The sequence below is a fragment of the Phascolarctos cinereus genome, unplaced genomic scaffold (genome assembly GCF_003287225.1).
Source record: "Phascolarctos cinereus isolate Bilbo 61053 unplaced genomic scaffold, phaCin_HiC Scaffold_4;HRSCAF=312, whole genome shotgun sequence".
Taxonomy (NCBI): domain Eukaryota; kingdom Metazoa; phylum Chordata; class Mammalia; order Diprotodontia; family Phascolarctidae; genus Phascolarctos; species Phascolarctos cinereus.
This window is the reverse complement of record NW_027555847.1, coordinates 667,995,837-668,008,900: the sequence shown is the minus strand read 5'-3', so window position 1 is coordinate 668,008,900 and position 13,064 is coordinate 667,995,837. Positions and strand designations below refer to the sequence as shown.

The following is a 13,064-nucleotide window of genomic DNA, read 5'->3' as shown; positions in this document are numbered from 1 at the left end:
TCATGAAATCTAAGCCCAGATTCAGACATAATGGACACAAAGACTAGAATGGATCATGGCATCCTGCTCCCAGAATCTGATCTGTGAGACTTCTATGCGTTCTTTCTCATCTACAAATCTGTTTTTTCTAGTAGCTGGGATCATCCCTACCTTCAGCCTCAGAAACCTTAGGGCTTGCCATCCTCTTTCAAAAGTACCAAATAGTTAACTAGTATTCATATTCTCCTTTTCACTTTGTCATGCTGAAAAGCCATGGCTAAGGTTAGCAAGGAACTAATTAAAACATAATTTTTTTTTTTAGGCAATTGGGGTTAAGTGACTTGCCCAGGGTCACACAGCTAGTAGGTGTCAAGTGTTTGGTCTGAGGCTGGATTTGAACTCAGGTCCTCCTGACTTCAGCCCTGTGCTCTATCCACTGCACCACCTAGCTGCCCCCTTGATTAAAATATAATGGACAAAATCAACAAACATAAACAACTGTTTGGAGTTACGGAGTAGTCTAAGGTAATTAAAGCAGAATCTGGAGGCTAGCCATGATTCATTCCCCTCTTGGCTATGCTTTTGACTTTCTGGACTTTGCCACCACACAGCCATGTGGGTACTACACTACCCCCTCCCCCCAAGCTTTTCAGCTCCCTTTTATGAATTGTCTTCCCCTGTTAGAATGCAAGCTCCTTCAGTGCAGGGACTGTCTTTCTTTTTGCTTGCATTTATATCCCCAGTTCTTAGTACAGTGTCTAGCACAAAGTAAATGCTTAATAAATGTTTGTTGCCTGCCTGCCTGCTTGTGTAGAGTTCCCAGGATCCGTAACTAAGTGTCCTAGTCGAAAGTAGGTTTAGCTGGATTCCTCAGCAGGTGGGGGCCTGGACTTTTGGTCAGGAAAATTGTAGCATCCATCTATTTTTTTTTCCTAGCCTCTTGCCAGACAGCTTCTTCCTCCTAAAAAGATAGGTCTTTGGCTCCATCTCTTTTCCAGGAAAGATAAGTCTGCTTATTCTCCTAATTTACTCAAAAATTCACAAAGAGAAGCCATTTCTTTACATTGATCAAATAAGGCTTCTGTCTATCCTGACCTTTTTCAAAACAGCATAATATGCAGGGCCTTAAAAGGAATTCTTTATCTCTATTTGAACAGAAGGCTCTATAGATCAGGATGAAACCTGCAAGGCTGGAACTTGGAGTCCTACAGGCCCCAGTGCCCTTTGAAAAATGAGAGCAGCTGTAGTCAGTTGCACTCTGTGCAAATTAAGTGCTGCACTTGGGCTCTTGACAAGTTGCCACATGGGGCCCCTGGGTAGGCAAAATAGGAAGTGTTACTGTTTGCCTGCCTTAAAGGCAGCATTTGCTAAAACCCTGCCTCTTTGATTTTGCTCAGGCACCAGATGGTAAGATGGATTCTTCTGGGCATGAGGTACGGTGTGAGAAGTAGAAACTCTTTAGAAACGAAGGGTTAGAGTTTCATGTTGTACTTTCCTTGCTACTGTCTGAATCCATCTGTAGGCTCCAAAGGCATTATGCTGATCAATGAGCCAGGCCTAAAGACTAAGCAATCTTTTAGATTTACTGTTCACAGACCTGCTGAAACTCAGCAGGGTAAGTTGCAACTGCTGTTCCTAAATCAGATCTCTGAGCTTTGCTTCATGAAACATTTTCCTCATCTTTAAATGATTACATTTTTAGCTCACAACCTCAATTTCTAGTTTAGCTGAAGAAGTAGTTTCCAGTATGCAATTTTAATACAATCACATGTGTAGTGTGTCTGAATATTGTAATGCATCAAAAGCACAGATTACTGAAGCTAAATCTTCACTGGAATTATTGCTTATTTCAGTTCATAAGTCTAGACTTTGAACTTCAACACTGGTTAGCAATAATTTTCTAGGGGGGTCTCTTCCTGACAAATACAGATATAGAATAGTTACACACCTGTCCGGCATCCAAGTAGTGCGTCACCTGGAGGACCAAGAAGAACACTCGGAGGGACTCCTTCTGTATGGGGTTCCCTTGCCAGTTTTCAACTATTTGTCCACAAAGCGTCAGAAGGGGGTGAACTTCTTGCAACTTCCTTTCCATCAGAAGGAGCTATAAGGAAAAGCTATTTGGGGTTTTGTTTTGTTTTAACTTGAATATTCATGACAGCTTCAAAATGAATAAGTGGTTGACATGGCTATGATATAAGCCATGGAACATAGAACTGTAAACCTCTCATATAAAAATCAGACCACACCCAACTTGAGATTCATAGATCAGTTAAATAATGAGGCTGTCACCATCATTCTAGCAAAACATAAACCTGGTTTAATTTATAAAAAAACAACTTTGGTGCTGCCTATAAGTTTTCTATTGATGACCTCTTCCCATCTGTTACTTCCAATCATTCCTCCATACCTAACATATAGTACTCATTCAACTCACTTGCTAAGGCTGTATTCATTTAATAATAGTCATGCAGATAAATGCATGAATAAAATCCCTACTCTGTTATCTTTCCTCATATTCTCATTTGTATTCACTCCAGCCATATTCTATACCAGTCTTTTTCGTTCTCTGTCAAACTCCAGTATGGTGAGCCACTGATGCCTCTTTCCATCCTGGATATCTCCTTTTCCCTCCCCCATCTATTTTTGCTTATGTTTAATCTATTTCCTTGTATTAGCTGAAACCTGGCTTTTCCCTGAGAACTTCATATCTTGAGCTCTATGTGCTAGCACTGACTACACTTTTTCCAATTCTCATGAGTTTAAAGGCAGATTGAATAGAATCACAGAATCTCTGAGATGCAAAGAACCTCAGCAGCACCATATAAGAGACACACAGGTATTCAGCTGAAATGAATCTAGTGCAAACCATACCTAAGTTAGAATCAACTCTGCAATATAACAGACAGTCATATCCAGTCCTGAAGGAAAACTCACAATTATTTCCCTAAAAAAATTCATTTCACTTTTGGAGATGTCTAAATGTTAGGAAATTTTTCCTGATGTCAAGCCTAAATTTGCCTGTTTCTAAATTCTACCCATGATTTCAATTTCTACCCTTCTTAATTTGTGCTGTCAAGTTTACTAGTCTGTAGTTTATAGATTCTAATTTTCTTCTCTGAAAATTAGTACATTTGTCTTTCTTCAGTCTTACAGCACTTTGCATGTTCTTTACTGTCTTTTAAGGATCATCCACAGTGGCTCAAAAACCACATTAGCCAGGTCTTTTGATACCCTAAGGAATGAAGTTCAATCTGGGCCTACTGACTTGAATTCATTCAGGGAAGGTAGCCAACTCTCTAATTATTTCTCTGCCTTTCTTGATTTTTTTTTTTCAGTTTTTTCTTTTCTAGTCCAAAGATTTTTTTTCTAGTTCTCTCTTGGCAGAGAAAAAAAATATCAAACCTAAAAGTTTAGTAACTACCATTTTTTGTTTTTTTGTGCTGTTATCACTATCCCATCCTATCCTTTCTCTGAGCCTATTTTTAAGTTACAATGTACCTTAAGAAATCCATAAAGTCCAACTCTGATGCTTCGTTGTGAAGATGGATATGACACTGAGAGGGGCCAAAGTCTTGTAGATTATATAGAAGCCTCATGTTTATAATGTGCTTATTGTTTAATTTTAAAAAGGCATTTCATTGGTAGAACAAAATGTCTCCAACATGTTATCACTGGTGCATATATTAAAATCATACGAAATTTATTGAAAGATATAACAGAAATAACATTGTACAATGACTCTCTATTAGCATCAAGCTAGACATTAGTAAATATTAAGGAATTAAAACAAGAATATGTAGTATCATTAAAAATATCTGTTACTGCTATGGACAAAGGAAGGTTTTTAAGGAGGAGAGATTTCCTACAGATACTGAAGTCCTTTATGAGCTACTATTTTCAGATGACACTCTGCTGATTCCACCTTGGAACTCTGTAGAGCCTAAATGAGATACACAGTCATTCAGAGAGTTTGCCTTAACTATCCACATGGGAAATAAAAAGGAAAAAATTCTACTTTCCAGATTATGATAGGCTCCTGGAGGAACAGATCACAGAGCTAGTCTACCAGTGAATATCTCTTAGACAAATGCTGAGGATGGACAATGCCCTTGGCCCAGAATCAGATGGGAGGAGTAAGCTACATTGCTTTTGAAAAGTTGTGCAATGTTTTAATGAGCTGAAGCTTCACCCTGAAACTGCAGCCCACCAATATTCTTACAGTGATACTATATGGCGTGGTGTCATGGAATACTACAATCTACAAAGTTACACAGATCAATAAAAGGGAAGTGGATAGGTACATGGCAAGTGTGACTAACTTGCAGCACACTATCAACAAAGAACTGTACAAGAGGGAGGGATTTACTGACTAGGGAACAGCTAAATAAATTACATGAAAGTGTATGGATGCAATAGAAAAATATTGGCATAAGGAAATATGAAGAATTTGGAGAAGCATGAGAAAACTTAATGGGAATAATGTAGAGAAAAGTGAGCAAAACCAAAAAAAAGCAACATACATGACTACAATGTAAAGAGAAAGAATAAATGAAACTGAATACTATGCAATTATAGAGACCAAACTTGGCCCTGAAGAAGAAAGAGTTGAGAAGATGTAAATCTCCTTCCCTTCACTGAAGAGGTGAGGGGAGGGGAGGGATTCTGGAGGATAGATAGCACACGTACTGATAGGGTTGATGTGTTAGTTGACTTTGCTAAACTACTCTTTTTCTTTCTTTTTTCATCTGTTACAAGAGATGGGTGAGGGGGACATATATCTGGAAATGATTATGATGTGAAAACCAAAGGCAAAAAAAGGGATAACTGATGGACAGCCTGAATGTTCCATGGATTAAATTCAACCCCGATCTTATTTATACCTCTATGACCTGGAGCACGTTACTCAAACCCTTCCAGGCCTCTGACAGCTCTTCCAGTTCTAGACCTACGATCTTTGAAGGCTTATAGTACACTGAATCATCCATCTGAGTTGCACATAAGGGAGGACATGGACAAGAACTGCATAGAAGGTAAGGAAAGATTGTTTTCTGAATTAGTGGAAGGAGCATCCACATTAAGGAAAACATAAATTCATCAAAGAAGCAAAAAAAAATAAAAACCTTTGGTTTTAGTCTTAGCCTTGCCAGCCTCCACTCAATTGGAGCTTTAGTACATCTGATGCTATTCTTATAGGCCTATGCCATATTTCTATATTCCTCTTCCATTATCCATCCTTGCTTCTATCATTGGTATATCTTTTTTTTTTGTTTTTGGTGAGGCAATTGGGGTTAAGTGACTTGCCCAGGATCACACAACTAGTGTCAAGTGTTTGAGGTCGGATTTGAACTCATGTCCTCCTAACTCCACGGCTGGTGGGTATACCTTTTTAAAAATGTAAGTTGGTCCATGAGTGTCCATACTGGTCTCTTTAGTCAACATCTCCTCTTTACTTGACAGCTTCCCATTTTCCTGGGCTGACTTGTCCTGTAGAATTTTAGTCTATGGACTCCTATCTATCTCTTCCTCTGAACCCTTTGAAACCTGCTTTTCAAAAATCTACAGCACACACTACTCCCACCTTTCCTCTTTCTATCACAAATTCCACGATGGGAACGGTCATTTCTCCCTGAGGTTCCTATCATTTTAGCAACCAGTTTCTCCTTACTGATAAGCACTGCGCTCAGAATATCAGTACCCCTCATTGGTTCATCTTTTGAAGGATGAAATTATCATTAGTACGGCAAACCAAGAACATATTTGCTCCCTTTACTTTCAGCACACAGACAGTTTCAACTGATGTCCACATAACTGAATTTTCTCTCCCCCACTGCAACCAAATAAAACATAAATTTCTAGGTTATTGTCAAATGGGATGCTCTCTATTTCCCATCATTATCAAACTCTTTTCTCTCTCTATACCTTTGTGCAATCTCCCTGCCTTCAACAGACTCCTCTTTTGACCTTCACTTTTTATTACTGAAATCCCACCCTTCCTTCAAGGCTCCCTTCTGGTGCACTCTTCTTCATGAAATGCTTCCTGAACTTCCCAAGTCTAAGTGATGCATTCCTCCTCAAACTTTCCTAGAGGATTCTGTCTCTCTCTTTTGGCCCTACCATACTTTACCTTGTAAGATCCTTATCTGTGTACATTTCATTTCTCTCCTGAAGGACTATAAGCTTTTTGAGGGTGTGGATTGTTATTTTTCATTGTTGCACATCCAATGCCTTGCACATGGTACTTAATGTTGGTTGAATTAGATCATCATATCCTCCTTTGCTTTGTATTTAGTTACTTGCATGCATGTTTTTTTTCCCCCACTAGCAGACAATAAGTTTTTAAATAGCAAGGTCTGTGTCACATAACTTGGTATTCCTAGGACAGTGCCTTACATATCACAGGAGTTTCATAGATATTTGCTGAATGAACCATTACAGCCTTAAATTGTTTATTTACCTGGGCTGAAGTGAAGTTAAACTTTTCAAAAAGAGCAGTAACAATAAAGGTTCACAGCTACCAACTACCTAAAGGACATGTGAGATCAAAGTGCACTAAGATTTTGGATAGCCAGACATTTCTATTTTCCTTAAGTCTGTTTAGTTTTCAGAAGATACACTATTGAGGCAAATATTTTAGGCATAAAAAAACTAAGGCTTAATGACAAGTTTTAATTGATATTTTTTTGAAGTTCTATTCACTAAGATCCCTAGTTCATTTCATTCCTGCTCAATCCTCACACTGGAGAATTAAAAAACAAACTTTACTTACCATCCCCTTACTCAGCAAGAACAGTGCCCTGAAAACAAGAAGCCAGAATAAGAGCAAGCAAAGGCCTGAGTTGCTAAAACATGATAATTAAATACTCAGGCAGACAGGTTGTGCATTAATAGATTCTGAAAGTCAGTTATTACAGTCAGTATTCTATGAAGGTTCATTGCACACTGCTATAGTCCTCATGGTTAAACTACGCTAGCAAGCGATTCCTCTCTGAGTCTTAAGTTTCCTCACCTGTAAAATGGAGACAATAACACTTGACCCACCTACTGCAGTGCCGTGAAGTGCTGCTGTTGTTTAGCCATTTTAGTTGTGTCTGACTCTTTGTGATCCCATTTGGGGTTTTCTTGGCAAAGATACTGGAGTGGTTTGCTATTTCCTTCTCCAGTTTATTTTACAGATGAAGAATACGAGGCAAACAGGGTTAAGTGACCTGACCAGAGTCACACAGCTAGTAAGTGTGTGAGGCCGAATTTGAACTCAGATCCTCCTGACTCCCCAGCCAGCACTCTATCCACAGCACCACTTAGCTGCCCTTATTGTGAAGTAAGAAAGCATTTTGTAAACCTTAAAGAGCTATCAAAATGTGAGCTACTATTATCATTATTATTATAAAGGTAATTAATTGCAGTTTTATGGGATTCCATTTAAAACAAAAGAATGACCAGAAAAAGCATTACCAGATTTGTTTATAAATGGATTTGGGCCATAACAAAGCCACTAATGGCAACAAATGGAGATTTTCATAGGAGAGAAGAATTTAAATTTTAAATAAGAAAAACAGACACTTTCAAGGCTACATGTTGGTGTTAGGGTGGGTATTGGGAAGACACCATGGCACAGAACTCAGCAACTGTCAGAGTCTAATGAGCCATAATGATATAAGCCCATTTTTATGTAGTTCTTTACATCTATACAGCATTTTACATGCATTATGTTTCACATAACAATCTTGGAAGGACAGCAGTCTAAGTATTATAATTTCCATGTTATAAAAGAAGAAAATGAGGATAAGGGAACTTAAGTTATTTGCTTAAGGTGAAATTGCAAAGCAAAGATTCATATCTAGCTCTCTGGACACCATTTCCCATGTTTCATTAACCCCGCCATTTATAATTCACAATTTTAGAAAATGTTTAAATCAATGTAATTTTCTTCAAAGTATCCTGGGCATCATTTTATGTCAAATATAAGGTAATTAATATTGAGAATTGCTGTGTACCTTCTGAAGATAAAGATGTAAATTCCAGTTTAGATTATGTACTTTTTTTACATGGTTAAATGGTACATCTTATCAATAGTTTTAGGTCAGACTAAACAGAAAAACATTAGAACCATAATTCAGAAAATTTGCAAATAATCCTTAATAGAAACCTGGTTGCTATATTAATTTTAGACTAGCTTATCTATTGCTGAATTATTCCAAATAAATTTGGAATGGCTAGGAGAAGTAGAAAAGAAATCGAAAAAAGGAAGAATGTGTGCAGACCAGAGAAGGAAAGGAAAAATGTACGCATACCTGGTATATTCTGATCCTACTACCCTGGCATATTCTGCTCCAACTCCAAGTAAGTCACATGCAGATACCAAATCTTTTTCAAGTGTGTGGAGTTGCTAAAAAAGAAGCGGAGAGACACTCAATCCTTTCATTTCAAATAACACGTCACTTTTTATACTACTGTACATTTTTATTTGCTAACCAGTTAAAGCTTGGCCTACCATATTTCAATAGTTATCTCTCTGTTAGCTTTGAACTTAATTAGATGAGCAATCTTCACACTCTTCAAATGCTTTTGGTACAGAAGTCTATTTCAACTACATGTATATTATTTAAGTTTAATGATGCATCAAATGTGTGGTAAACAGTTAACACAAATGTCCATAAAACCCCTTAGGGTAATTAAGCAGCCAGGAATAAATCTGCATCTGATGAGTAGTATATGTAATAAACTGTAGTTAAATATAACATATCAGGGACCCTAGAAAAAGGACAGGGAGAAGATCACTCTGTGATAAGATACTGCTAGGCATGAAAAAAGTATTACCGAAATTATGGCAGAGGTAGGAAGAAAAATCAAAAGACTGGAAATGCCTTAAATCCTCCTGGAAGCCTGATAATACTGTATTTCCACTGTCTGCTACCTTGGTGTTAAGCCTAGGTTTTAAGTTTTGTGCAGATGCTCACATCTTAAGTAATATTATAAACATTTATTATGTCATACAAATATCAGTTGAAAGAACTATGGCTCTTTAGCCTGGGGAAAAGAAAACTTATGATTGTTGTCTTCAAATACTTGAAGGGCTGTCATAGCAAAGAAGGATCAGAATTGTTCTGCAGAAGGCAAGGATGAAGACTAATAGGTCGCAGTCTCAAGGAACCAAGTACTGACTCAATATAAGAAAGATTTTACCTGAGATATTCAAGAAGAACCTGGATGGCCGCTCACTGAGAACGCTATTAATCTTCATGCTTCTGAGATCAAGGGATTTAGAGTTTGAAGAGACCTTAGAAATTACCTACTCCAAACCCTTTATTTTACAGATGAGGTAACTGAGATTCAACAGAGGTTAGGGAACAGTCCAAAGTCACATAGACGTTAAGTGGCAGCAGGGATTCCAACCCAGGTCTTCTGACTCCAAAATCAGCACCCTATTCACTACACTACAAGGAGAATAGACTAGATAACCCCTGAAAACCTTTCTAATTCCAAGATTCTGTGATGTATGCAGAAATAAAGTGGGGAGGAATCCCAAATTCTATGTGCTAATACTGTAGTTTATACAAAGATATGCAATAATATTCTCCTGCTAGCAGAAATCAGCATGCAGCATCAAAACTGAGAGGCTATAATGCTGCAGTATGCCTAGTTTGGCTTCAACAGTACTCAGGCATGTGGTCTTTTGGAAAATGAGCACGTCTGCCTTAATGAGCCAAACAAGAAAGGCTTAGATTTTTAAGCTCAATTCTTAAGGACCCAGCAAATCTTCTGGAAATAAATTACACATTCTTTAAGAAGGTAAGTTCACTCTTTTGTTTTAAATTTATATAGGCAATGAAAGAAACAAAGGAGACAGATATTAAGTTAACCATCAAAGAGAAGGAAGTCTATAAAGTCCTTTTGAAAAAATTTTCATCTACAAGATACTACTTCCATCAATTACATTACGGCTCTAGAAAGTCTCTAGATTGAGGCTTAACTAGTGGGAAGCTGAGAAGAGAGATCTACTGTTAGGGGCATTCAGGGACAAAAAGCTGGGACTCCCTTCACTTAATCCCACCATCCGATCAAACTATCATCAAACTATCTCTCTCCTCCCTTCCAGTCCAACTCCTAGAAAAAAACTACCTACACTATGGCTTCACTCTCTTACCTCCCACTCATTTTTCATCCCCTTACAATCTGCCTTCCAACCTTACCATTCAATTGAAACTGGTCTCTATCAAGTTCCCAATGATCTCTCAATTGCCAAATCTAATGGCTTTTATTTTTTAAGCCCTTGTACTTGACTTTTCTACAGCATCTGATACTACTGACCATTTCCTCCTTTCTGGGTTTTTGTAACACTGCTCTCTCGTGCCCGTCCTCCAGCTTGTCTGGTCCTTCTTTCTTGGTTTTTCCTCTGCTAGATCATTAACCAAGTCCAACCTACACTTTATGTGTGGGTGTACACCAAGTTCTGTCCTTGAACTTTTTTTCCTTGTCTCTTGGTAATCTCATGAACTCCCACTGGAACTAATATTTCTATGCAAATGATTCCCAGATGTATGTATTTCAGCTCCAATCTTTGTCCTAAACTCCAATCCTACACTATCAGTTACCCATTTAACATCTCTAATGGGATGTCTCATAGGTATCTCAAATTAAACACGTTCAAATCATAAGTCATTATTTTTCCCAAAAAAACTCTCCCTCCTTCCTATCGTTCCTATTTCTGTTGAGGGCATCATCATGCTTCTAGTCACCCAGGCTTACAATCTTGAGAGTTAACTTGGACTATTCTCTTTCCCTCATCCCTCATACACAATCAGTTGCCAAGTCACATCAATTTTATTTCCACAATACATCTCTCATCTGACCCTTATCTTCCGTTCACTTATCCACAACCCCAATTCAGGACCTCATCATCGTAACCTGAATTATTACAATAGTCTCTTAAATGGTCTTCCTGGTCTCCAGGCTCTTCTTTCTCCAATACATTTTCAACACACCCACCAAATTTATATTCCCAAAGCACGGTTCTGATCAACTCAGTTCTCTGCTCAAGAAGCTGCAAAGGTTCCTATTTTTTCTAGCATAAAATACAAATTCTCTATTTGGCTTTTAAAGTCCTTTACCATCTGGCTCCAGCCTATCTTTTCAAGATTACTGTACATTACTTTCTTTCACTCACAACACTCCAGACAACTAGGCTTACTTGGGATTCCCCATACACGACCTTCCATCTCCTACTTCCATGCCTTTGTATAGACTATCCCCCATATCTACAATATACTCTTGTCTCACCTCTGCTAAGCTCAGGTTCCACCTCTTATAGAAGGTTTATCCTTATTCCCCAAGTTGCTAATAACCCTACCCCACTGCAAAATCACCTTGCACCTACTGTGTAGTAAATTTCTGTGTACCTTTCCCTGTAAGCTCAACAGACTGAAGGGAGGGGACATGTTTTAATTTTTGTCCTTGTATCTCCCAGGGGCCTAGCACAGTGTCTGGCAAATAGAAGGAGTTTAATAAATGCTTGTTTAATGAATGATGAATTAATACTTTCTTAAATGTTCCAAATTTTCCCATTCCTACATGCTCTCTTTGTAATAGTTGGAGAAGCAAAGCTGAACCAAATCTTCTACTTAGTTGGTCCCTAAACTATTTCTGATAATAATCACTTCACATTTATAGGTCACTTTCTTCCACTAGTCACATTCTGATGTCTCATCATAGCATGGAAATGACCTTGAGTTCCTAAAAGCTATACTAGCTAAGCACAAGCTCTGACAGATGCAAGCAAACTTGAAAGGCTTCCAGTTCAGGCTTGATGCTAGACTGAAAGCCTGTCATCTGAGGACCTGCCTAGCCAAATGTGAAGAAGCTCTTCCTCAGGTTAGCCAGAGAGTGATGAATTTTCGGCTATGGCAACTTCTGAAGACTATGTATTAAGTTGAAGAGGGATTCTGATTTGTGTCAGTGGAGGGAGTACTCAAACTGACGAAACTGTGGATCCTTACCATGCTGAAATATATATTACTTTAATGCTTTCAAAGCACTTTCTCAGAACAATTCTAGCTAGGCAGGACAAATATCTTCCCTATTTTACAGATAAATAAGTTCAAAGATATTTGGTCACCCACTTATGCTTATAAAGCTATATAAAAGGAAGATATAATTATGCTTCTCATCTTATATATAAAGAGATGATACTCACTGCAAGCTGAAAGAGTAGTCTACAGTGCCAGTAGGGTGTTTGCTGTGAAATCTGAATTGCTTTACGCAAGAGTGGTTTTGCAGCATCAACTGAATTCTGAAAGGACATTTTTAATTTGGAAAAAACAAATCAATATTCAAATAAGACTATTTACACACCAGCTTCAGTTTCTGATAGCCCATTACTAGTCACACTTATCAAAAGTCTTGGATTATGGGGGGGCAATTTGCCATGTAAAAACCAATTATTCTTTGTTAAGCTTTGTAGCAGAGACATTACGCATTTTCCACACAATGATTTATCATTGGACAAGAATGAAACAATCAAGTACAGAACGTCATACAATCAAATTAGATGTAGACCTCAGTTTTACCTATTCTGCACCAGATAGGAGTACCTTCTTAGGTGAAATTCTCAGCCCACTATCAATCCAGGCTCTCTTAAATAACATTATATTTAAAAAGAGAGGGTTCAAATAAAAGTTCTGAAGTCCATCAATTTAAAAGATGTAAAGAAAAATGATAAAATCAAAAGTTAGTTGGGGCTATGAGGAAAGAGGTACACTCATATATTGCTGGTAACAAAATAAATTTGTACAATCTTCCTGTAACACAGTCTAGTCGTATGAAATAACCAGAAAATTCATTACTCCCTTTAACTTTAGTAATACTGCTACTATGAATATATTCCAAGGAAATAATTTATTTAAACAAAGATGCCCTATACATAGCAGTAATGAAAAGCTGGAAGCAACCTAAATGGTCAGTGTTTGGGAAACAGTTAAACAGAATACGGTAGGTACATCAAAGCAATGGAGTGCTATACTGTATAAAGAACGGAATATGAAGAATTATGCAAAAATATGTAAAGATCCATATCAAATTATGCAGTG

The 13,064-nt window shown here is 37.8% G+C and overlaps 1 protein-coding gene across 1 annotated transcript in view; it reads right to left on the bottom strand.

Annotated features, from left to right (window-relative positions):
* The window catches only part of MAU2 (MAU2 sister chromatid cohesion factor), an 82,192-nt gene that overhangs the window by 41,955 nt on the left and 27,173 nt on the right, over positions 1-13,064 (bottom strand). The window contains exons 4-7 of the mRNA XM_020969318.2: positions 12,173-12,268; positions 8,274-8,368; positions 6,749-6,776; positions 1,928-2,083 (exon numbers count right to left, since the gene is read on the bottom strand). Coding sequence (XP_020824977.1) covers positions 1,928-2,083; positions 6,749-6,776; positions 8,274-8,368; positions 12,173-12,268 — 375 coding nt within the window. The remainder of the gene's footprint in view (positions 1-1,927; positions 2,084-6,748; positions 6,777-8,273; positions 8,369-12,172; positions 12,269-13,064) is intronic.